Here is a 24013-nt window from a genome sequence, read left to right as displayed (position 1 = left end):
TGATTTTCATATACCCACAACTACAGTCTGGATTATACTGAAGGTTAATCTTAGACAATTTCTTAATCAAGCCAGGAAAATTTTCCTGCTTAATTTGATGTGACGAAGATTGTGCAAAACTCGTTCCAATTTTATGTGAATGCCATAAAACTTAGTAGTTGACAGTTAATTACTTCAATTGCTCCAACATGTTTATGACAAATGAGCTACTAAACACCCGCCTCTTTTATTGCCGGTACCTACGAAGCTCTCTAAATACGCTACGGTGGAAAAAGCCGCATTATTGCCTTATTAAATTATGTATTCGGCTGAAATACGAAAACACCCTTAAAATAACGCTATCGAAGCCAATACATCGTATTACAAATCACTTATTTATATACCACGTCGAATTATATACGTATACCGCGATTACAATATGTTGGATTTCGGCCAAAAGCAATCTCCTAGTTTGCCAATTTTAAGAAATAACATTAGTCATAAACTATCAAGACGATAAAATCCTAACTGTAACGTACGATCAAAATTTTTAATTGTACAGTTTCTTGTTGATTGATGATTCAGTGCCCCCAATACCACGAGCGTTAATTATACCAAAATACCAAGACATGTCTAGTTTCTAGTAGTTACAAATTGGTAGGTAAGCTAAATGGACCATTTCAACACTTAGCTCAAGTGTTAATTGGCCGTATTACAATACTCCTCGACAATGCCCGTGATTTGTATTACTTTTGTAAGTAAATAGGGTCTCGAGTTTGATGACCTTAATACCAAGGTAAGTGTATATATGTATGTACAAGAATTGATATTTCGAGCGTATCTTTAAATCTTTTCGAATTCTATAGTTCAAAGAAGTGTAACCTTCGAGGTCAACCTGCTACACGCGTTGTTCAGGTTATGAAATTTTAAATTGAATTATGTGAGAATCAACCTACTTCGAAAGAGAAATTTGAATTTCACTGCCTAATTCAAAAAGACGCTGGTGGCCACACAGGCGCGCTTAAAAGGAAATCGGTTAATTGAGAAAAGGGAATGAAATACTTTCGTGTAGCTTACGTAATTAGTTGGTATGGTTACGACTCTTGACGAAGAATATTTTTCAGAAACTAATTGGAACCAAAATTAATTTCCGTTTTAGAGTAATTACCAAGACAGCGTCGCAGGTGAACATTCACCCTGACCATCGAATGCTGTACACATAATAATGCTTATTATTTCAAGTGCTGTTATTTTAGTATGTAGATATTATGACGACTACCTGTAGGAACATTCTCTCCCCCATTTTTGGACCAAATCCGTCGAGGGAAGAGTGAAAGCCTGTCGTCATCACCAGTCTACTCAATTACGATACGTTACATTGATCAATTGTACCATAAAATTTCTACCGCTAATCTTCAAAATGATCTGATTGTTATAAATTACCTACCTCGTAAATTACATTCTTCATGTCACGCATATCCATAACAATCTTTAACTTTCAGCGAATTTTTAAAATGGCGAATAACACTATGCTGTACCTAAATTTGATCCAAGCGATAATATGATTAAGGCATTCCTATCACCTGGTTAATTCAATAATCAGCGGGTTGGGAAAATTGACTTCTTGTTCTAGAGATGATCTAATAAATAATTCCCTGCAATAAAAATGGTCGGAAGCATTCAAAAAACCGCTCCAAAGCTCTGTTGGAGAAAACTGTAAGGATGCACCCGTTTTCCCCCTTGAAGTCGACCAGCTTTGCTGAACATCCACTAACTAGAAGCGTTTAGTTACTATTATAAGTGGTTTCTGAATTCACTTATTTGCTCCTCGATTTGCTCTAGGAAACGAGGAGTGAACCTCGGAGTGAACTTCGTGTTTTCATTTTGTTTAATTGTTTGTCTTACCGCCGATAACACAATTTTCTAGTGGTATACAAAAATCCAGGATTGAAACAGGTAAGGTAGTGCAGTTTAAGGAAAATACGAGGGATTCGTCGGTGTGGTAATCTTTCGTACACATGACTGGTAGTCACTGGTATTCCCGTGGTAGTCTCTGGTATTCCTGTGGTAGTCAGTGGTATTCCCATGGTAGTCAATGGTAATCTCTGGTATTCCTATGGTAGTCAGTGGTAATCGCTGGTATTCTGGTGGTAGTCTTTGGTATTCCTATGAGCATTTACTAACTTTTGTATTATTTTCCATTTTGCTTGTATGTAGGTATTTCCGGCATAAACTATCGTTTTTGTGATTTTGTCTATCAAATCGCATACTTTTTAAAATTCGATTGATTGTTGCAGTGCTGGTTATTGAAGGTGACGATTCAGTTTTAAAGATGGTAGCGATTCAATCAGTAATAATGTATTTGTGTTGTGTGTTTAAAAACATGCCTAGGTCGAGGCCAAGGTTTCCATGATAATCACATATATCTTAGATCTGGATCTAGACCCTTTTTAGAAGATGATCTTGTATCTAGATCTAAATTATATTATAATAGATCTTCCACTAGTAGATCCAAAGATCAATTTTAATTATTTACGTTATAAATGTTTTTAACATTGGACGAGTAAATCGTTGTCTATATTTAAAGAATAAAATACTGTGTTCCATTCAAGTTTTTGGGATTTAGTGGGAATAGTCATTAGCACAATGGGTAGTTTAGCTTAGGGGGTGGTATCGGTAATTGTTTACAGTACAGGGTGAGTCAACGATTGCGCGGAGTAACTTAATGCCTTGAAGATAAGATTTTTCGATAGAGTGCTTTTGTATTATGATATGGTTGAATATTCTCCACATTTTAAAAATATTTGGAATTATATAGGATGCGCCCACAAAGTAGGGGGCCCAAATGGTACATTTTTTTGAATAGAACCCCCTGTATTTGAATGCATTTTTCAATTCTACGTGAAATTGTACGTCTTTTTTATTATATGATGATTAATATCCGAAAAGCTAGTAGTTTTAAAGATAATTCGATTTTTAAGAAAAATTGGGTATTTGCAAGCGTTAGTATATTGTCAAAATTATTACTTAAATTTTGATTCCAGGTTTTATATCTTTTATCACGGGTTAAGTAAAAGTCAAATAAATACATCTACTATGAAACATAAAAAATATAGCTTACAGGGTGTTTTTCTTGGTAGGTCCAAAGTTACAAAACTTCATATTAAAAAATCTCACTTTTTTAACTGGAACGCCCTGTATATTTTTCTGTCATCATTTAGATCCTCCAAAAACCTTCAATTTTTGATAATAATGCCCTATACCTATCTTTGATAGTTTTCGAAATATCTTGGTTTTCCTGGGTTTTATATCCTAATCTTAAATACGTTATATATGTAATTTACATAATAGTGAGGTGGACAAGCAAAAAAAAGGCAATTTTTATCTATCTCGTCCAAAACGAAAATCATATCGATTAATTTATTTTTCTATTTCGATGTGGAAACAATACCGAAACCTTACTTGATTGGCCCAGTTTGCGTGCGTTTCTAGACAGAAATAATGCCGAAAGAAATAGAAACGCATTTTTTTTTTTATTTTGTTGGATTGGTACCCCTCGCTTTTTTGCTGTCAACGGTATCCGTCAAATCAAAACTAAACATAACCTGTAAAGTGTAAATAACGTACGAGGAACTTGACCGATTGTATTAATTCCGATTAATTTTGAATATATATACTCCAAAGGGTAGAACTTTTTTTATTTTTACTTAGCGTAGTAAAATATGCCAGCAGTACATTCTTGCTTACTTTTTGAACTCCCCTTCTCGGCCAGCCAGTTTTCAAAAATTTTGTACTCCTCGTACTTTACTTTCGATTTTACAGGCAGTAAATTTAACGTCGCTTCATTGGCAATCTCTTGGATCTCTGGTGGGGTACAAGAGACGTGTTTGTCATCCGTATTTATCATAACTGCCGCAAAATGGAATTATGACCAAATAATTAAAAGTTTGAAGTTTGAAAATACAGGAATCAGGTTAGCCAACGTGAAAATAAATGAATTGTGTCTATTACCAACATACACTGAATGATAGTTTAAAATTACCTAACAACGCCTAAAGGCAATATTTATAATTTGTATAATTTATTATTTAAAATAAAAGTCGAAATAGAAAAAAATAGTATAAAGCACACGTGTCATTTGTCTACTTGTCGCACTCGGCTTTTGCCGCATTCGCCGCTACGCGGCTTATGCGGCAAACTACCTCGTGCGACAATCTTCGTCAAATGACACTTGTACTTTAATATACTATTTTCAAACTATTTTATGTCCAAAAACTGGAAAATAAGTAAAAACATTTGACTATAAAGCCAATTTAATTGAACTCCTAATGTCATCCAGTCAGTGATATTGGTTTCATTTTTTTTTCATATTCACCTCGTTATTATATAAATTAGAACTTATTTCAGATTAAAATATAAAAAGTAGAAAAACCAAGATATTTGTTTGTTTTTACTATCAAATTTATTCTCTAGTTTTTATACACTTAAACGAATTATTAGAAAAATGAATTAATAAATATGATTTTAGCTTTGAACGAGGCAGAAAAAAATTGCCTTTTTTTGCATGGCCACCTCACTATTATGTAAATTACATATAACTTATTTAAGATTAGAATATAAAACCCAGGAAAACCAAGATATTTCGAAAACTATCAGAGATAGGTATAGGACATTATTATCAAGAGTTAAAGGTTTTTGGAGGAGCGAAATGATGACAAAAATATACAGGGTGTTCCATTTAAAAAAAGTGAGATTTTTAATATGAAGTTTTGTAACGTTGGACCTACCAAAAAACACCATGTAAGCTAGTTTTTTAATATTTCATAGTAGATGTATTTATTTGACTTTTACTTAACCAAGGATAAAAGATATAAAACCTGGAATCAAAATTTAATTAATAATTTTGACAATATACTGACGCTTGCAAATGCCCAATTTTTCTTACAAATCTAATTATCTTTAAAACTACTAGTTTTTCGGATATTACGCATATAATAAAAAAGACGTACAATTACACGTAGAATTCAAAAATGCATTCAAATACAGGGGGTTCTATTTAAAAAATGTACCATTTGGGCGCCCTACTTTGTGGGCGCACCCTGTATAATTCCAAATATTTTTAAAATGTGGAGAATATTCAAACATATAATACAAAAGGCTCTATCGAAAAGTCTTATCTTCAAGGCATTAAGTTACTCCGCGCAATCGTTGACTCACCCTGTACAACTGATTCATGGGCATGCCGCCGCCAGGTCTACCCGAATTATCCGAAAAATACGTTATTGTTATGTAGGTAAGCACACCACTTTGCCTTAAGTAGTAATTCAGATGTAGGCGGTTATTATAATTTTCAAAGAAGAACTTTTTCGCATCATTTTTCTTGCTGTTTTGCGAATTTTGCATAGATAAAAGTAAAACCTGAAGGGGTTACACAGAATGAGATAAGTACCTAAGCATTTTCCGAATAATGAATCAAATCCACCCATGTAAATCAGATTTACCTATGGAGCATCTATAAAGGACCTAGATCATTTTAGGACGATCTTGATCTAGGTGCGGATCTTTGATCTGGATCTAAATCTAGAATTAAAGGATCTTGCCCAACATCGGTCGCAGTCCAGGTACAATTCCTTCTTATCTCGCTGCCACCTGTGTGGTAGTATGGAGTAGTCACTGGTATTCATGTGGTAGTCTCTGGTATTCATTGGTGGTCTGTAGTATTCATGTGGTAGTCTCTGGTATTCATTGGTAGTCTCTGGTATTCATATGGTAGTCTGTGGTATTCATGAGGTAGTCTCTTGTAGTCACTACTGGTAGTCTGTGGTAGTCTTTGGCAACTGGTAGTCTTTCGTACAACATTTTGCTCATGTATTACCCCATCGGGAAAATATCATGGTGATAAACGATTGCGCCGCTTGACCTCACATTCCACGAAACAAATGGACTTTGCTGGACTTCATTCCGACTATTTGGATAAGTATAATCAGCCGTAATTATTTAAATGGGTTACAGATAACAACCGCCGATTAAATCGAGAGTACATCCGTTAGGTGTGCGCTTAAAAAACTTGAAGTCTGGCATCGGTCCCATATTTTTCCGATGTCGGAGAAAGGAGTAGGTAAATAAATAAAAAGTTTAATTTGTTTTAACGTATCCAAGGTATAAGCGTGCGAAATGAGAATTCCAGTTTCTACCTACTCGAAATAGACGTTTAAATAAATAAAAAAAAACGCACTATGAATTAGAATCTTTTGCTTTTGCATTTTGGCCAATTATATTTATAAGTACCGTATTAATCTTTATCATTTTTCCGTTAATTCTTTTTCGCAACCGTACTGTATTTAAATCTTTTTACTTTTGCCTCTTCGCAAGCTCTGTTTTTAAGTACCGAAATTGTGAGCTTTGTCGTATATTCATTTTTGCAAAACCGTACCGTTTGGATATTTTCCGTAAATTTTATTTTGCATTCAGACCGTTTAATTTTGTTTTGGAAGTTTTCCGCATTTGTTTTTCCGCTGATTTGTGTTTTGTTGCTTTCATTCCCGCTAGGGAGTTTGGCGTAATTTTGTTTTAGTCTTTCGGAAGTGACCGCCACCATCTTCTGAACCCGTCCGATTCCTGGAGCTGCCGTTTTTTCGGTTGAGGTTACACCCGCGGCTTCCGAGACCGATCCGCAAGACCGCTGCTACCGCCGACCTAGACCAGGCGCGAGGATGTTCGCTTGATGGCGCTGGAGTCCCTTCGCTCGTTTGTTTGTTCCGCCGACTGCCGCTTCGTTCGTCCGCTCCCAGGATTTAATTATTATAATTTGTATATTTATTTATTTATTTTCTTTTAAATATTAAATTGCAATTATCATCAATTTTATTTTTTATATGTCCCGTAAAAAAGTACATACTGTATTGAGTAGCATTTTTTATTACGAATACGATGTATGGCACACACAAAAAAACAAAAGTAAGAAACTGTTGGTTTCAACAGGATGGTGCACCCGCGCACAACTCCCTAATCGTGCGAGAATACCTATCGGACAAATTTAACATTTCACTTCAGATAAACTGCCATCCTCCTCTAACAACTTGTAAAGAGTGAGCAACAAAATTTTGATTGAAACTTGGTACCTCGGCTGGTTCTGAAAGAGAGAGATATTAGTCATGTGTAATTAGATTAGTTTTACTGCCCAAGTAAGTAGATCTAATACTTACCTACTTTAAACTAATATTAGAAGGGACCTTAAACTTCCATGATTTCTGAATCAAAATTTTGTTGCTCATATCTTATGTGTAAGAGACACAGTCGAGGACACAGTAGACAGTAAGCTTGTTATCTCGCTTATTATTATAATATACATGGATGAAGTATACCTACTACTGGTTTGTATGTGTTGTATAGTTTGCATCAGTTTATTTCAAAATGATCTCATAATGTTCAATTGTTCATACTAACATAAGGAGCATAATAATAATCACATATCATTGGATATGGACCTGTACTTTAACATTTAAAGTGGAATAGGTTTTGTTGGTTTATTCCGAGGTTCTCCGAGTTAGTGACAACGACTCTTTCGAGTTTTATTCTTTTAAAAAGGTCTACTGACATTTAATTTTGTAGCGACAAGTGAAGTGTAGCTTACTGTATTGTTGTATATTCTGTGTCGCATATATCATAAAGGTTTCAACGGCATTCTGGTGCAATTGTTTCTCCTGTCTCAAAAACCAGACAATATAAATAGATGAGTAATAGAAAATAAACCAAAAGAAAAAAGTGAAAAAAGTAAATATTAAAACAAATTATACCTGATATAAATAACAACTCCATTGTTAAGTATCCGTTTCCAACCATATGGTACAGTGACATACAATGGTGGGGGACCTGGAACAGTTCGTACAAGTGGTATATTCGAGGATTGCACTTGAGGAGTATCGGGCGATCCTACGGCAAGTACAACACCACCCGGCCTAACGCTTACATTCCCATCATAAACAACCATTTCAGATCTTTGCGGTTGAATCACAAATAATCCTTCATCTGCAGAACTTAAACTACTACAACTTGATTCCGCAGTTTCCGATCTCACTGAATCACACCGTACACTTTGGCAAGGTCCATCACCACCCATAACACTCACATAACCCGAATCCGCGGAAGAGTAACCTTCACGGATATCACATTCCTCGCGTACTCTAACTTCGAGCCGGCCTGGAGCAGGCGTTTTCTCGGTTGATATTTCGGAACTATTGCCACCATAATTGACTAAGTTTTTGATCGACGTACTCGTAAAATTACTTTGATTTAAAACCGTACCATTATTTACATTTACGTTTTGAAATTCGGTTATGTTATTTATAATATTTGTCGCGCACGTTTGCGGAAAACCATTCTCCGATATCACAGGCGGCGTGTTATTTGAGAAATATCCCTCCGATTCATTAACAAACTGTCCGTTAAGCGTGTACGGTTTGAGTAAACGAATTTTTTCTGGAAATGTCTTGGTCGTCCCTTCCACAGGGGCCAGTGAATGTGATGAGTTGGTGTATGCCACTGTCGCATTATGGGATGTTTGCGTGTTGAAAGGTGAAACATTCTGCTGGCCAACTGCATACGTTTGGCCGAAGTTTGCGTCGGAAACGTAAACTACAACATTTTGCACTCCAGTAGCAGCTGATAACTCAGGTTTGCCGGCCATCCTGCCTGTACATTATCGGCCCACACTGCGTGCCTCTTCTTATAGAACAATATGCCTGCAATGAAATTGTACTTATTAGATTATTCTGTGCAAAATATTGCGCGATTTTAGAAAAAGCGCTTTCAATAATTACCTAATTGTCAAAATTCATTCAGTCATGGAGAGAAGGGAAAACTGGGGGGAAATCACTTTAGTATTGTTAGTGCATACAGCGCAGAAATTTCAAGATGTATTTGGAACTATCTTCTGGTCTTTCCAGGAATTTCAAAATAATTTTGAAACATTTAGAATTGCAGAAGAATTTATTGTGATCATTAGCGAGCGACAAAAAGCGAGTTTATGATTTTGGACTTTCTGTCCGTCCGTCTGTGGACACGATAACTCGCTAACGGTTACGAATTTTGGTCAATATTCGTCAACCGGAAGTGACTTTCTCGCTCGTTGTCTCCGTACTTATGTTGGTGCAGGTCATTATTTCTCCGGATGTAAACTTTAAATACAAAAAGTTATCATACATCGCCAGAAAATGTAAAGTAAATAAAAAAAACAAATGGATATCGCAAATTTAGAAAAACTGCACATTTGGAAAATTTTTAATGGAGTACAGGGCGTACTTGGCTCTGTATATTTTTCAAAAATTGAATACATCTTTTCTTTTTCATTCCAAAAATATACAATGTTGACATTTATTTATTATCAAATTGTTTGACCAAATGCGAGACCAAATCGCAATTGACATAACAAATAAATGACCATTATTATTTATTATTAATTAATATACCTATCTTAACTCTGGATAAAACCTAGACCAACTTCATTTTTTCATAAAATGTAACCAACATTTACAAAAATAAATAAATAAATGCAAATATTTCAAAAACGACTAAAGCAAATGTCAACAAATTACCTACGCATTTTTGAAATCAAAAAGAAAAGATTATTCAAAATTTTGAATGTTGAAGATTTGTTGCAAAATTGCAAGGTCACTTTAAATCTGTTGAAATACATATTGTGTATTTTTCAGCGGCAAGCGTTTATTGATCATTATTACACAATGCGTGATTTATAGTTGATCCAAATCACGCAGATCACCTAAACTCGGAATTTTACAGTCGTGTAATGACGTCATTTTCGTGGGAAAAAACGTATGTCCTATTAAATTTATTTGTTGCTAAGTAACTGACTACTGGTGTCTAATTACCTGTATGACTTTTACTATACAGTGGTGTACATAATATTTTAGCATTTTTTGATAATAATTAAGTCAATTTCCACAAGAAATCTATAGGTCTTAATAAAAGAAGAAGTCCTAATTAACTGACTGACTGACTGAGATATCAACGCACAGCCTAAACGACTGAAGATATCGAAAATAAATTTTTAACATGTTAAAAAATGCGAATAGTTCATATTTTTTGCGAGCGAAACCGCGATGGATAAAATGTTAGTATTTCAAAAAAGGTCATTTACTCACTAATTATTTTAATAACTTGCTCAACTAACATATAAGTAATATTAACATATTTTTGTTTTTAAATAAATAAAGATTAACAAAACGAAAATCACAGAATATTATTTAGGAATCAATACTCCCGAAAAGACCCAAAAAATAATTAGCAGAGGAGTACATAAAAATTCAAAGAACCACTATCGAAACCACATCTACACAAGAAAAAATTGCACTACCTTGATGAATAGTTGGAAAATCAAAATCGTAAAACAAAAATATACCAATGCCAATTTATTGCGATTGTAATGGTCACAGTATTAGAAGAAAATTAGTCGCCCTCGTCCGTATCTTCAGAGTCAAAATCAAAGTATTCGTCGTCAGTAAGGTCGTCATCTGCGTCTGTAGTGATAACAAGAGGTGGGATGTCAGAAGCATCACAAACTTGTACTGCTCCCCAAGCCTCTTGTATTACTTTGTCCGTATGGTTTACGTATTTCTCCCAATTATCCCTAGAAATCTCCCCGATAACCCTTTCCCATGTTGCCAAAACCTCTTGTGGTGATCCCTTAAAATTTGCAATGTACTGATCGTATTTTTGTTTACACTGAGACCACACCATTTCAATCGCATTAAATTGGCAGTGGTATGGCGGTAACCGTAAAATTTTATGTCCTAAAGGCTTAACATATTCATCAAGGTAGTACTTTTTCTCTTTGGGGCAGTTTGCGCTGACAATGCTCCATATTTGATCCTTCATTGCCTTTTCTGGATAGCCGATATTTTTTTCCCCTAACCATTCTATCATTCTTTGTTTTGTCCATGATTTGGTGGGAATTTTCTCTAAAAGGCCAGAATGGTAGCTTGCGTTGTCCATAATAATTAAAGATTTTTCAGGAAGATTTGGCACCAGTTGAGTCTTGAACCAATTTTCAAAATTACCCCTGTTCATATTATCATGATAGTCCCCTGTTTTTTTCCACTTTTAAAAATCAAACTTGCCCCACCAATAAAGCCATCGTTCGTCCCAGCGTGGACAATAATGTATCGATGACCTAAAGAATATCTCTTTTAATAATATTGAAAAGGTATTATAATATCTTATTTTACCTTCATTGGGTTTAATTGATTCCGTGTGCTTAGTATCATCTTGCCAGCTGTTTCGAAATGATCCCTTACTAAATATCCAGGTTTCATCCATAAAAACCGGAGTATAACCCTCATGTCCCAAATTTTTGTTTTCAATGTACTCCCTTAAGAATTTTATTCGTTTGTGGACAATATCCGGTAAATCCATAAGATATTTTCTGTTATTGGACTTCTTCCATTTAAAACCCATACTTTTGATCCACTTTCTCAATGAATCAATGGAAAATTGAAAATATTCGTTTTGCTCCAGAAATTTTTGTCTAATAGTTGCCAGTGTAACATATTCCTTTTGGGAGTACATATAATAGATTGTATCCCGAATTTTATTCTTCAAATATTCTGTGATTTTCGTCTTGTTAATCTTTTGCTTGGTAGAGACATTAGATGCGTAATCTTTGTCGGATTTTACACCATTTTTTCTCAAATTTGAAATGGTTGTTGGGCTGACTTTCGTTGCTTGTGCAGTTCGCTGTATAACATTGTTGATGTCTAGTGGTATGCCATTCCGAACTTGTTCCTGTTCAATTTGAAAGAAAGCCAACACATTTAGAATTATTAACTGTGTTTGTTCGTTAAATCGATGAGGGTTTTTTGGCGGCATGTTTTGACGCTTTGGCGTTTTCAAAACTTCAAAACTGACAATCACTTGACAAGCATTTCAGGTAAAATTTAGCCACGACAACAACATTTCACAACAACATTTCGGCAAAATTTTTTGTCATTGTCATTTTACATTAGTTAAACAAGGATAGACAAAAATGACGTCATTACAAGACTGTAAAATTCCGAGTATATCACTTTTTAAGTAATTTGACATTTTTTAATTTGACGGTTGGTAAGATTGAAAACAGTTGATTTGACCGTTGCTGTCATTAGTTCTCTGATTTACTTTTATAATAATTTTCTTTTATTTTTTCGTGTTATTATTGATTAGTGATTATAAAAATTGATCCAGCCGTTATAAGTCGTGTAACATACACGACTTTGTTTTATAGATTATGATCGACAAGGGCTGATGAAAAGATATCCATATACATGTTTATTAAGATGCTAGTCGTCGCCGTCGTCGTTCACCCAATCCTTGTAACTACCACGCGGACGGCGGCGCGAGTTCGATTCCCGGTTCATGCATTTTTAAAATTTTTATTATTTAGCATTTCTACATTTTGCCAGATCGTTAATGTATTTAGGATGTCCCACAAAGTATTTCTAGTCTTTTGTTAAAGGCAATGTGAGTGTTGAACACAATCTCGAACACAATAGAGCAAAATGTGATAATATGGGCCGTCCATGTAGCTTTTCGAAAATAAGCCGAATTTTTATTTGGCGAATTATCCACGTTTTTAAAGAACTGTTAGGCTTTTAATTTTACATTCAGAGCAACTGTTCAGTTAATCATGACTTTTTATTGTACAATCCTCCTTATAACCCTTTATCGCAGGGTTCAAGATATGCACAAGTTTATTTCGGTAATACTGCTGTCGAATTTCCTCTATAACTTTGTCACTAATGGTCCAACAAAAAATGTGCTGTGGCTAGCACAAATACCACCCCCACGATGAAATAGTTGACTCACATATGTGAAAACCTCGACAATTGACAGCTTTTTGAAACTTTGACACACTTGCGCATGCGCGAGTTAGTTTGCGCATGTTCATTTTGTTTTGTGCACAATATTGTCCAATATTAAGACAATTTGTGCAATACTATTGCAGTGTGTGCAATATTGCGCATGTGGTGCCCCCCTATTCAAGGGATTACCCTCTCGAGATATTCAATACAGTAACCTTTTTTTAAATTAAACATGCAGTACCTATATCTTTACCTCTCGCTTTAGTTATTTTCTAAAAAAATGCAATACTGAACAAAAATGGTTTCACACCTAACCACGAGCCTAACCACTAGTAAATAGGCGCTTAAAATTGAAATTGAAATTAAAGGAACTACAACCAATTAAAGTATTTAAAGAGGTTTTTAAGTTCATTGTAAATACAAGTGGTTGCTTAAAACGCGGCCGAGAGTATAAACTGAGCTTTACATAGATTTAAACAAAAGAAGAAACGGGTGCAAATATGGCGAAAAGTCATATGAATAAAATTTTATTCACATACAATCGCACAATATTATGTACAGTCATTGACAAAAGTAATGATTGCAGAATAGCGAGCAGAATAGGTAAATCCTGCAGCATACAAGGCCAACATTTGAATACATTGAGGAACTAAGAAATGCGAGCCAACAAATTAAGGTATCTCCTTCTTGAAAAAACCAACAGAATGATGTAATAGTCATGTTGTTTGCTTATGCTACAGAGTTTACCTATTAGCAGATCATTACTTTTGTCAATGATCGTACACACATACACTTTACAATGACACAGTTACAAAACAAATGACTGATTAGTAAAAGGGAAAAGCAAGCAACGTACTCGATTAATAGATAGGGATTATTTGCACTGTCTACAAAAGTAAATATTTTAAAATCATTAACATATATATATATCAGAAGCTGATATGTAATGTTCGAGATAATATTGTTAATAACAATAGAAAACACGAGTGGTCCCACAGTACATCCCTAAGAGACACCGCTTAATGTTACCAAAAGAGGCATGTTCATTAACTCCCGCACACAGTGACTTCTTACTGAAATCTGCACTCAGATAGATACGCCTCAAGATTCGATAGTTCATTAAGTTCGTGGAAATAGATCAGCTTGAAATGGAAGCAACGATTTCTTACTATATTTAAGACCACCTGTGAAAAATGCACCTGATTTCCGATTCGGTATCCTCTGGAAATTGAACTTTATGAATAAAAAAGTTAAAGAACTGGTATTACTGTCGAACAATTTTTTATTAGGAAAGATCGTATACCATCTCTAATACAGTGTTATTTTTTGGATTAAGCTTCATAAAAAACTTGACATTTTCACCGCCGAGGTGAAACACAGTAGTCTAACGATCTGCTAAGCGAGGAATTGTTAGTAAAAATATTTCTTGTAAATGTCTAATAACTCCATTAACGATAAGTAACAGATGAATGGAATTAACAAATTGCCGTATTATGATTGTGTTTTGTTTTAGTTTGTTCATTACAGTTTATAATACAAATTCTTGGCAGCACCATTTGGAACGTCATGTTTTTCGTTGATATTAATTTTGTTTTGTGTAATCTGGTAATCAGCCAGATCAGTTTAGGGCTTAGGCCACTGTTGCAATTCGAAAAGTTTCATACGCTATATTCCTGTAAACAACGGTTTTTACGGTTCTCCGATTGTTAAGCATGGTGTACAATGCACTTTAAAGTGATTTTCCCCTCATGTGTGACTATAGAAAAAGTACTTTCTTTGTATCAGTAGAATGAATTGTAAAAATTCCATCGGCCACCTAATTTTGCCTTAAAAGTTCATAAGTATTGATTAAAATTTCTTGCAATGAATTGAAGAAGGTAAACTTCAATCTTAATTATAAATTTGATGTAATGAGAACATGTGGTATACCAATTAATTTACTGGGTTAAGCTTCCACACAGACACATTAAAAGATTGGTGTAAACACATGCAGCACATTATCCACTTAAATTCATTGTACTGCCTGAGTAAGTAATAAGCAAATAAAGAAAAAAAAACACAAATCTTACCTGCATTTCGTCTTTTTTCCCTTTGTATAATCGCTGTTTGAAAAAATTCGCATTACAATCAATGGATGAACTGGGAACGGAAACTTATCACTAGAAATATGTTTTCACAAAAATCTGCAACTGAGATTAACCCAACACCTGTGTTACTAAATTTTCCTTCTGCTCTTATGAAAAATACCACAAAGGAGCATCTTCTGTAAACCTTTAAAGTTCAACTGCATAATAATGTATCTCCGACCACATGAATACTATTCACAAACTATCACTTTCATATATCTATATTGTTAATTCACAGCAATCACATAAATATCCAGTAGTTGACACTGTAAAATATGGTTCCCCTTTCATATTCCCAGAAATCATTGCGTGTTCGATGCCAACAGCTAATTTCATACCGCCGTGACATCTATTGTGTTTATATAATAACACTAAATCACACCGTCATAAAATCGTGTAGTAAACTTTCACCACACCTCCCCGTAATGCTAAAATTTTAAATTGCCCCCCAAAGGTTTATAATTATTACAAATTAGAATCTCCAATCACAACCCTTGATTACCCAATACCACAAAACACCTTTACTTCCAAGACAAAAGGGCGCCAATTACATGAGAAGTTAAACGTTGTATGATCTGAGTGTTTGTTTTTTATATCGATCGCATATTAAGGTCAATGTCTGAGTTAATACACAGAAGCGAGACCAGCTAGAAGCGTCTTATTTTTCATTTTATCCCTGGGGTTAAAAAGCTGCATAACGTAAACTGTTTATGTAACATTTTTGGATGTTTAATTAGAACTTTAAAAATTGAGCCTGTTTAAAATATTACATACAAATTCTAATTGCACATTACTCTAGTTAATAAAGGGGTGAATTGTTCTTAGGTAAACTTGCATCAAAGGTGAAGAATCAAGGGTGGGGTCGCTAAGAAAATGTGTCATTTTTAGCGCATTTTTTAAGAATTTAAAAAAATGTGCTGTTTGCGGTTTGTCCGTCCGTCCGTCCGGACCCACTTCTACCGTTTTGAACTACTTCTAGGGGAATGGTCCTTTGCACTAGGTAGCCTATACCTTGAAGGTGTGCCAGACGGCCATGAAATTTCGCTGTCTAAAAGGGCCCCCCGCCCACGAATTATTTCGCGAGATGCTGTTTTTGAAAGTAAAACGTGCATAGCTTCTCCATACGACAAACTGGTCTCAGATTTTGCATACGCATGCCTTTAGTGGTGCTAAGTTAAGCTTTAAGGAGAAGGGGGGGGGGGGGTTTAACACATGTTCTACCCTTCATGGTACTCTAATGATAGATCTCAACAAAAGGAATTAATTTCTACCAACCATAGCCCTCCTCCTCGACCTCTTATCGTGATCGGGTATATTTCCTTTTACCTCAAGAACGGATTGTCGGAAGAGGGTACTCACAATTGAGACGTTTGCAAAAAATATATCCATTGGTGATGTCAAAACAAAAGCTATTTCAGTTAAAAAAATGCGCTTTATCTGCACAAGAGTTGTGCACAATTTATACTTGTTTAGTTTCCCGATAACACGCCAAGTACGTCGCGTCGGGGAAAAGGATCGAGTACCTACCTAAATTAATAAATAAATAAATAAATAAATAAATAAATAAATAAATAAATAAATAAATAAATAAATAAATAAATAAATGACCTGCGCATAAGTCACCTCAGATAACTGCAATAAGCAGATACATAATTCAGTGCCATTCAAGTAGCGCTGAAGGCCCTCTGTCATCAGTTGATAGGATACGAACGGCTATGGCACGCGCTTGAATGCGGGAACTATGTAAGACGTAAGTCTAATAGGATAAGCTCATGATACTATCATCTACAGGGCCCGTACGCTCAGTTGCAACGAACAAACAGCCCAGCGCCTTTTTATCGGGGCTCCTGGGCAAGTCTAAGCCGTTAAGACTTCTAAAACTGAATAGAGGTCGACAGATTAGGGAAACATCCTCACGGAGCACTAGATGGCCAACTCACTTGCACAACATATGTAGCTCCCGCGTGCAGGTTCTGTGGCGAGGCAGACCAACCAATTGGTGAACTAATGATAATGACTGTATAAACCCACCATTATTATACTTAATTGTACTTTTATTAAACATTTTTTCAAAAATGCACGTTATGTTTCTTTAATTATTTTGTCTATGGGACTGATGATCTGTAGAGCGACTGAATCAGCTAATTCAACGGACAACCTAACAACCCCCCCTGCGGCGGGCAAACTACACGCCACTGTCTAACGCGAATATTTTATTATTTTAATTTTTGCATAACCACACATTTTGGTTTTTGGGTTATTTGTTTCTGTTTTTTATTGAAACTATTGTAACATGGATGAAGCTTTAATGAAGCATTTGTTAGTAGATGGTGGAAGATTAGTTCTTCTTCATGTACCTCCAGGAACAGAATTCGGTATCGATATGAAGATTTTCACAACCGGGGAAAATTTTAGAGGGATCAAAATGATTCCACCTGGTATACACTTCATACATTACAGTGCATTAAATAACTATGGAGATATACTACCTAAAGTTGGGTTTTTCTACAACTTTAAAAAATCCGAATTCGTAATGAGAAAGTGGGATATTAACCTTCAAGATGTGTCTTCTGATAACGTCCCAGAAAGAGAGTCTGTTTTACTAAAGGATAACGTTCCTACATTGGATAAGTTTCTAGGCCCATATCCTCTGGATGTTTGGAAAAAGTGGACTGTTTTATCATCACATATCACAGGTATATAGTGTAAATACTTATCTATAAACGTCCAAATTTGATGTTTTAGATACTTTAATAAAGAAATTAACGCCAGAAGTTGGAAAAATCAGATCTGCTCTGGATTTAGAACCTTGTAGTAATGAAAACAGACCTCGAAATTCTGGTAACGATTTGAATAATCAGTTAATGCGAAGGCCTAGAGCTGGTAGCAGTTCAATGCAAGACTTAGAAGATGAATTGCTTCCTAACATGAGACCCACTGCAGGTACTGAGATACGCTTTACTGCAGTACCAAAACGAAACTTCCCAGAAGGATCAACTCCATCACAAATCACTCATTATTCCTTGGACTCGACATATGCATTAGAAAAAATGTTGCAAAACTATTCACAGTAAGTTTCAACAGTGGTACTATTTGAAATTGATGCCGTCTTTTCAGGGAAATTGATTTAATTGGTGAGCTACAGTTTTCGTACATATGTTTCTTGGTTGGTCACAGCATAGAAGCATTTGAACATTGGAAAAATTTAGTGTGTTTGCTATGCTCTTGTGACATTGCAATTACAAAATACTACACTTTGTATGATGCGCTAATAACTACACTTGAGGTTCAAATTCTGGAAACACCAGAGGAATTTTTGGCGGACATTGTGACAAACAATAACATTATTTATGTGAAATTGCGAGTGTTCTTCCGGTGTGTAAGTGATAGCGATGTTGATGGAAGATTTAAATCGAAAGTAGAAAAGTTTAAAAGCAATCTTACAAATAGGTATGAATGGGATTTTACTCATTTAGATTCTGATGATGAAGAAGATGCCCCAGTGGTTGTAGAACTTGACTAGAGACATATTGCAATTTTTGTATTTATCAATCTTAGGGTACATCTCAAATTTATAGTCGTACAGTTTCTCTCCTACCACTTACCTCCTTACCAAATCATTGTGCAATCATGTTTTATAAACAATGCTAATGTGTATCCCGGCTGTGACATAAGTAAAATAAGTAGGTACATGGCGATTTTCGAAAATTCAACTGGGTTGGTGGAAATAATCACGGAAACAATAATTCTTCCCATAGCAAAATTACCCGGTTAAATTTTCAAAAACCCGTATTATAGATGGTTATTCTTTAGAATAAACAACTCAGTGACAGATTTGGAACTGCGCCTACTGTGTAGTTTTAATTTTAATGTTAATTTTTTCACCGAACACCTGCTCTGGATTGCTTGGGTGCCTCGCCCCAATAACCTTTTGTTTTAATCCAGTGTTACGACAGGGTTGTTATTACAAGTAACAAGTAATGAGCATTAAATGAATAGCATTCAAAGCTACAAGTGATAAATAACCAGTTTGTAGGGGAATTTTTGTTTTCCCTTATGTGTTGGCTTTGTTTGTCTGTTCCTCAAGAACGATTTGAGACGGTGATGTCAAATTTTCGCTAATCAATTTCTACGAGTTCAAGGGTTAGTGCTATTAAATATGAGCCGGATTAAAAGTCTGGTTTCCAAATACAAAATTCTCAACACGATTATTTTTAACATGGTTTTGGACATTTCTTGGTATTATATTATGGTTATTGTCTTACTGTATTAATATAGCGACCCTTGCATGTCTGGCGGATATTGCAGATGTATATGTATATGATGTACATAATTGAAATGTTTGGATATCTATTGGCAGGGTGTCCAACGAAGATCTATGAATTATGACATGGTAAAACAAATGCGAATAGACCCACAACAAGCATTTTTTCCAAATACACTAAAAGCTGCTGTACTCGGACAAATTTCTACATGTAATTTTACACACAGATTTTTTAAGAGAATACATCAAAATTGGTTATTACAACCAAATTCGTTTTCAACCATATACCCAAAATGACTTATTACTGTTAAAATTTCAGAAAAAATCTGTCTGCAACTAAGACAGTTGGCTCTGCACATACTACTCAGTCCATTTGTACCTATTGATGTGTGTGTTCAAGTCGCTTTTAATAATAATAATAATGTTTATTCTGTTGCTAAATCTCGCAAATGGTACAGGGTTCGCTCAGGAGCTATCTTCCACCCTACCAAATTATCCATTTCAAAACATGCATATTTAGTTGTACATACATTTCAACAATCAAATTTTTAAATAAACAAACAATTATGTAAAGGTTACACTAAATTATGGCTGGCAATAATTCATAATTACATACAATACAATATTCGGATTTCTAGAAAAAAACTTTGATATAAAGTAATTCATTTCCAATGTCTCCGATGGTTGCATGGATTGGGAAATCTGCCAATTTTTTTAATCTTTCTTTTTAGTAGCGCTATATGTTATTAGATTTTAATAAACAGCAAGATGCTTGCTGTACATATATATACCTAGTATGTATTCTAATTTCCGAAAGGAGTACCTCTAGGGTATTCGTGTTTGACCAATATTGGGATGAATTTTTAGTGCGTTTTATTTTAAATTAAAAACAACTTGCTATAGTTTGCATTTTGTCTGTTCGGACTTACTTCTGCTGATGGTTTGAACACCTTTAGGGGAATTGTCCTAGCATTCTGAAAGTTTTTGCAATTGTACCCTATACCTTGAAGGTGTGTCAGACGGCGTTAAAATTTTGTTGCCTTATGCCCCCCCCCCCCTCCATGAATTAGTATCTTTTACATGCAGTGACCAATAGATTGAACATAACAACTAATAGACCTCTATGCATGCCCATTAAAATTTACAATCAAGTACCTTCAAAAGACCAAACATTTATACAGTATGCAATTAATTACCTACTTATTACCAGTTTGCTACTTATTTTCTTATGTTTTTGCATTATTTGCCATTTTATAAAGTTCTCTTCAAGTTCAGGGAGGAACCGATAAGCGGAATGATGGGGGAGGCCCCCTCACGTTTGTTGTAGGTAGTTGGCATTATCTTTGGAACCGAGTTGGTAAATTTCTAATTGCATGGTAAGAAAAGTAATCTGAAATAACTCTTTAATTCACCTACCATATAATAAATTACACTCAAAGAAATTTGTTCTCATATACAGGGTGTTAATTTATTGAGTGCCGATAATGCAGCTAGGGCGTGAATCCTCGGATGATGAAAATGAGTCGCAAATGGACGTCTGGACTAGAGATCTACTGGTGATCTCAAAACCTATGTGTGAATTTCTCGAAAATGAAGTGTCAGAGGAAGGTATATATACAATAGGAAAATGTAATATTGCGGAAGACTTGATTCTTCTTGCAGTATGCGTAGATCTTATTGAATGTGCCAGGCGACCTTTAAATGTTTACATTGATAAATATAGCATGGTATAAACCCAATAATTTTATAAACTATAAAAGATACTAACAAAGTTTCTGCTTTAATAAAACAGAAAAATAATTAATACGAGACAAAGTTGTGGCTTCAATGTGTGCAGTGATGCAGTTAACGAGGCTTTCATAGTAAATTAGGTCATGGCCAAATTGTAAACGGCGAACATTTTTAGCATTTGCTACAATGTTTCATTTTCGAGATTTTTTATCGTTTAAGGACTTCCACATATTAAATATGTAGAAATGATAAGCCACAGTAGTACTATTTGAAATTTAAATATTTTATGGATTTAGTAATTGCTCATTTCTTGGTACTTAAAATTTTGTGTTTTGTATAATAGCTATTTAAAATCTAAAACACATACAATGACTTTTTTATTACATAAACTCAACACTGGAATATATAAATAAAAAATACACTTGAATTCGGACAGTCTCCAAAGGTGTCTCCTGCTATGCTACACAAAAAAATAAATTTTATGACACATACAATCTAACTTCGCAGTTACAGTTGAGTTTCAATCAGAAATTTATTCCATATAAGTGTTTAAGTTACACAAGTCACAGAGAAAGCATGAGAGGTTCCTAAATGATGTGTACAAATTTTTGAATGCGATCTATAGTCTCTTAGACCGATTATACAAATGTCTATAAATAAAAATGTATTTCACTACTTAAATAACCTTATAAATAGTATACACAACAGTAAAAGATGTGCCATGATAATACAAATGGAATACATTACGATAAGTTAAAATGCGTCTATATGAAATTAATTTAATTGGTAGCACACTGCACCCGTTGCGCCCCCGGTCCGCCCATATCGCCATCTTCATCGTAAGCATTTTTGTGTTCGCGTCTACGATTTTCCTGTTGTATATCGAAAGGTAATAAAGTGCATTCCTCCGCTTGATCGGGAATCATGATTTCGGGTCGTGGGGGTAAACAATTTTCTAACATAGGAATTATTTCTGGAGCTATTTGGTTAGGGAAAACCACAACAAATTGTACAATCAACCGTCCCTTTTCAAATGGATTCTTATACTGTGGCATTCCTTCGTTCAAAATGCATTTAACGTCTCCGTGCTTTGTAACTTCTCCTGGAATTGCTGTAATAACTAGATCTCGGTCATCCAAAGTTCTTATAATTTTCTGAAAACCGCAAAGTGCTTCTACAAGTTGGATTTCTTGTCGAAGAATCAGATCGCCTCCGGAACGTTTGTAAATTGGATGATCTTTTTCATCTAACACAATGATAATATCACCTGGTTCCAATTCGGGTTCTTGATCACCTTCTCCATTGAAAACAATTTTTTGCCCATCTACCATTCCCTTATCGACGTGGACTTCAAGTATCTTACGCTCTCTAACGACCTTCTTCCCTTGGCATTGTTTGCATCGATCCTTTGGATTGATACGTTCACCTTGACCACGGCAATCTGAACAGACCGTTTGTATTTGCTGAATCATTCCTAGACCCAATTGCTGTATTTGTACTTGCATTCCTGTACCCCGACATGTTTGACATTGTTCTACTGCTCCCTTCTTTCCTCCACGGCCCTCGCATTTATCACAGATCACATTTTTTTGTAATGCTAATTTCCTAACTGCCCCCTTATAAACCTCTTCTAAAGACACGCTCATTTGATGAACCACATCTTTACCCCTTCTTTCTCTTTTATGCCTTCTAGAGTCTCCAAAGAACATGTCAAAGAAGTCCATTGGACTCGAGAAGCTGCTTGCACTAACACCACCCTCCTTAAGCGCCTGCTCTCCACCTTGATCATAAATCCGCTTCTTTTCCGGATCGGCGAGTGTTTCATAGGCATGCGAAATTTGTTTGAACTTTTCACCTTCATTGGGATTCTTGTCTGGATGATATTTCAAGGCCAATTTTCGGTATGCCTTTTTCAAGTCATCGGGAGTACATCCCGGTTTCACTCCTAATATATCGTAAAATTTCGTTTCCTTTACCATTCTAAAAGACGTTTAAATTTAGAGATTATAATGTCATGCAACTTTAATAATTATTGCCAAGAAACGGAATCAATAAATTATTACTTACGTGATAAAAAATTGTTAAAAATTGTATTTCGTTATCGGTTGATAAAAACACGTGGAGAACTTAGGATATCCTTTATTCGAGCGAAAACAAAATGAATGACAGGCGACTGAGAAGTAAAAAAGGAATAAATTCTAGAATGTTCCGTGGTGGAACATACGCATTTCAGGTCCAACGACAAAGAGAGAGAAGTCGTGCCAGTTACGGATTATTTAGCGATAGAAAGGGACGCAACGCACTGTTACCACAGTTATGTGTGACGTCAGAGTTAGCCTCCAAATTTACAATTTAGTTTTATACACGGAAAAATATCAAGTACATTTCGGGATTTTGTAGCATGACTTTCCAAATCAACTGCAGGATGGGAAAAATTGATATTTTATCAGCAATAAAATAATAAAAGATTAAGGTCGGTTTACAAAACTGTATACAGCGTGCGGCACTAAAGTCGAATGTACATACAATCTTACAGAACTCGAAACACGCTCAATACAGCGGTTAAAATCGGTAGCGGAACCGATTGCATAATTATAGGCCCCTCATTTAGAACCGGAACCGTAATTAAATAATTTATGATAACCGCTACCGTTATTAGGAGTGCCAGTGCCAAAGAACCGGTATTTTTCGGTCTCTCTCTTGTAGGTAAACACGCTGCGCATTGTCAGAGGAAAATCTGTTTTATATTTTTTCTCTTAAAAGTTAGATCCTACAATTTTTTTGTATTTGGGGAGGAGGGTGGGGGGCTCCTTATCAAAAGAGGAGATTTGGTTGGCGGATGTGGGAAGGGGGAGCTGGTTTTATCTTTCATGGTACTCTAATGAAAGGTCTCAATTAAAGGAATTAATTTCTACCAACCATAGTCCTCCTCCTCGACTCCTTATCGTGATCGGATATAAATCATTCCTTATATCTCAAGAAAAGATTATCAGAGGATGGTACTCACAAAGGGTGATTGGGACGTCTACAAGTAAGATACATATATTGGTGAAGCTTCC

The 24013-nt window shown here is 35.2% G+C and overlaps 3 protein-coding genes across 4 annotated transcripts in view; 1 reads left to right on the top strand and 2 right to left on the bottom strand.

The window, feature by feature from the left end:
* The window catches only part of LOC116164257 (mucin-5AC-like), a 36845-nt gene extending 21541 nt beyond the window's left edge, over positions 1-15304 (bottom strand). Inside the window, exons 1-2 of one of the 2 annotated variants that reach the window (XR_004143848.1) lie at positions 14903-15304; positions 7776-8720 (exon numbers count right to left, since the gene is read on the bottom strand). Coding sequence is in view for 1 of the 2 variants with exons in the window: in XM_031478401.1 (XP_031334261.1) it covers positions 7776-8665 (890 nt within the window). In the remaining variant the exon portion in view is untranslated. The remainder of the gene's footprint in view (positions 1-7775; positions 8721-14902) is intronic. The other variant, XM_031478401.1, reaches the window with a different exon arrangement.
* A 1891-nt stretch (positions 15305-17195) lies between these two features.
* On the top strand, positions 17196-21654 carry LOC116165163 (protein AAR2 homolog). The gene is made up of 3 exons (XM_031479471.1): positions 17196-17655; positions 17705-18029; positions 18077-21654. The coding sequence occupies exons 1-3, from the start codon at positions 17253-17255 to the stop codon at positions 18480-18482; spliced, it is 1134 nt and encodes a 377-aa protein (XP_031335331.1). The 5' UTR covers positions 17196-17252; the 3' UTR covers positions 18483-21654.
* Positions 21319-23212, bottom strand: LOC116165162 (dnaJ homolog subfamily A member 4). The gene is made up of 2 exons (XM_031479470.1): positions 23022-23212; positions 21319-22934 (listed from the first exon to the last, which is right to left on the bottom strand). Exon 2 carries the CDS (start codon positions 22931-22933, stop codon positions 21734-21736), a length of 1200 nt encoding a protein of 399 aa, XP_031335330.1. The 5' UTR covers position 22934; positions 23022-23212; the 3' UTR covers positions 21319-21733.
* Positions 23213-24013: the final 801 nt, after the last annotated feature.

This window comes from Photinus pyralis, unplaced genomic scaffold (genome assembly GCF_008802855.1).
Source record: "Photinus pyralis isolate 1611_PpyrPB1 unplaced genomic scaffold, Ppyr1.3 Ppyr1.4_LG2, whole genome shotgun sequence".
NCBI classification, from domain to species: domain Eukaryota; kingdom Metazoa; phylum Arthropoda; class Insecta; order Coleoptera; family Lampyridae; genus Photinus; species Photinus pyralis.
This window is presented reverse-complemented; position numbering and strand designations above follow the sequence as displayed.

Coding starts and splice junctions, on each gene's coding strand:
- LOC116165163 (XM_031479471.1), top strand. CDS start 17,253: ATGGATGAAGCTTTAATGAAGCATTTGTTAGTAGATGGTGGAAGATTA. Junction 17,656..17,704: donor TTTATCATCACATATCACAG/GTATATAGTGTA, acceptor TTGATGTTTTAG/ATACTTTAATAAAGAAATTA. Junction 18,030..18,076: donor ATGTTGCAAAACTATTCACA/GTAAGTTTCAAC, acceptor CCGTCTTTTCAG/GGAAATTGATTTAATTGGTG.
- LOC116165162 (XM_031479470.1), bottom strand. CDS start 22,933: ATGGTAAAGGAAACGAAATTTTACGATATATTAGGAGTGAAACCGGGA.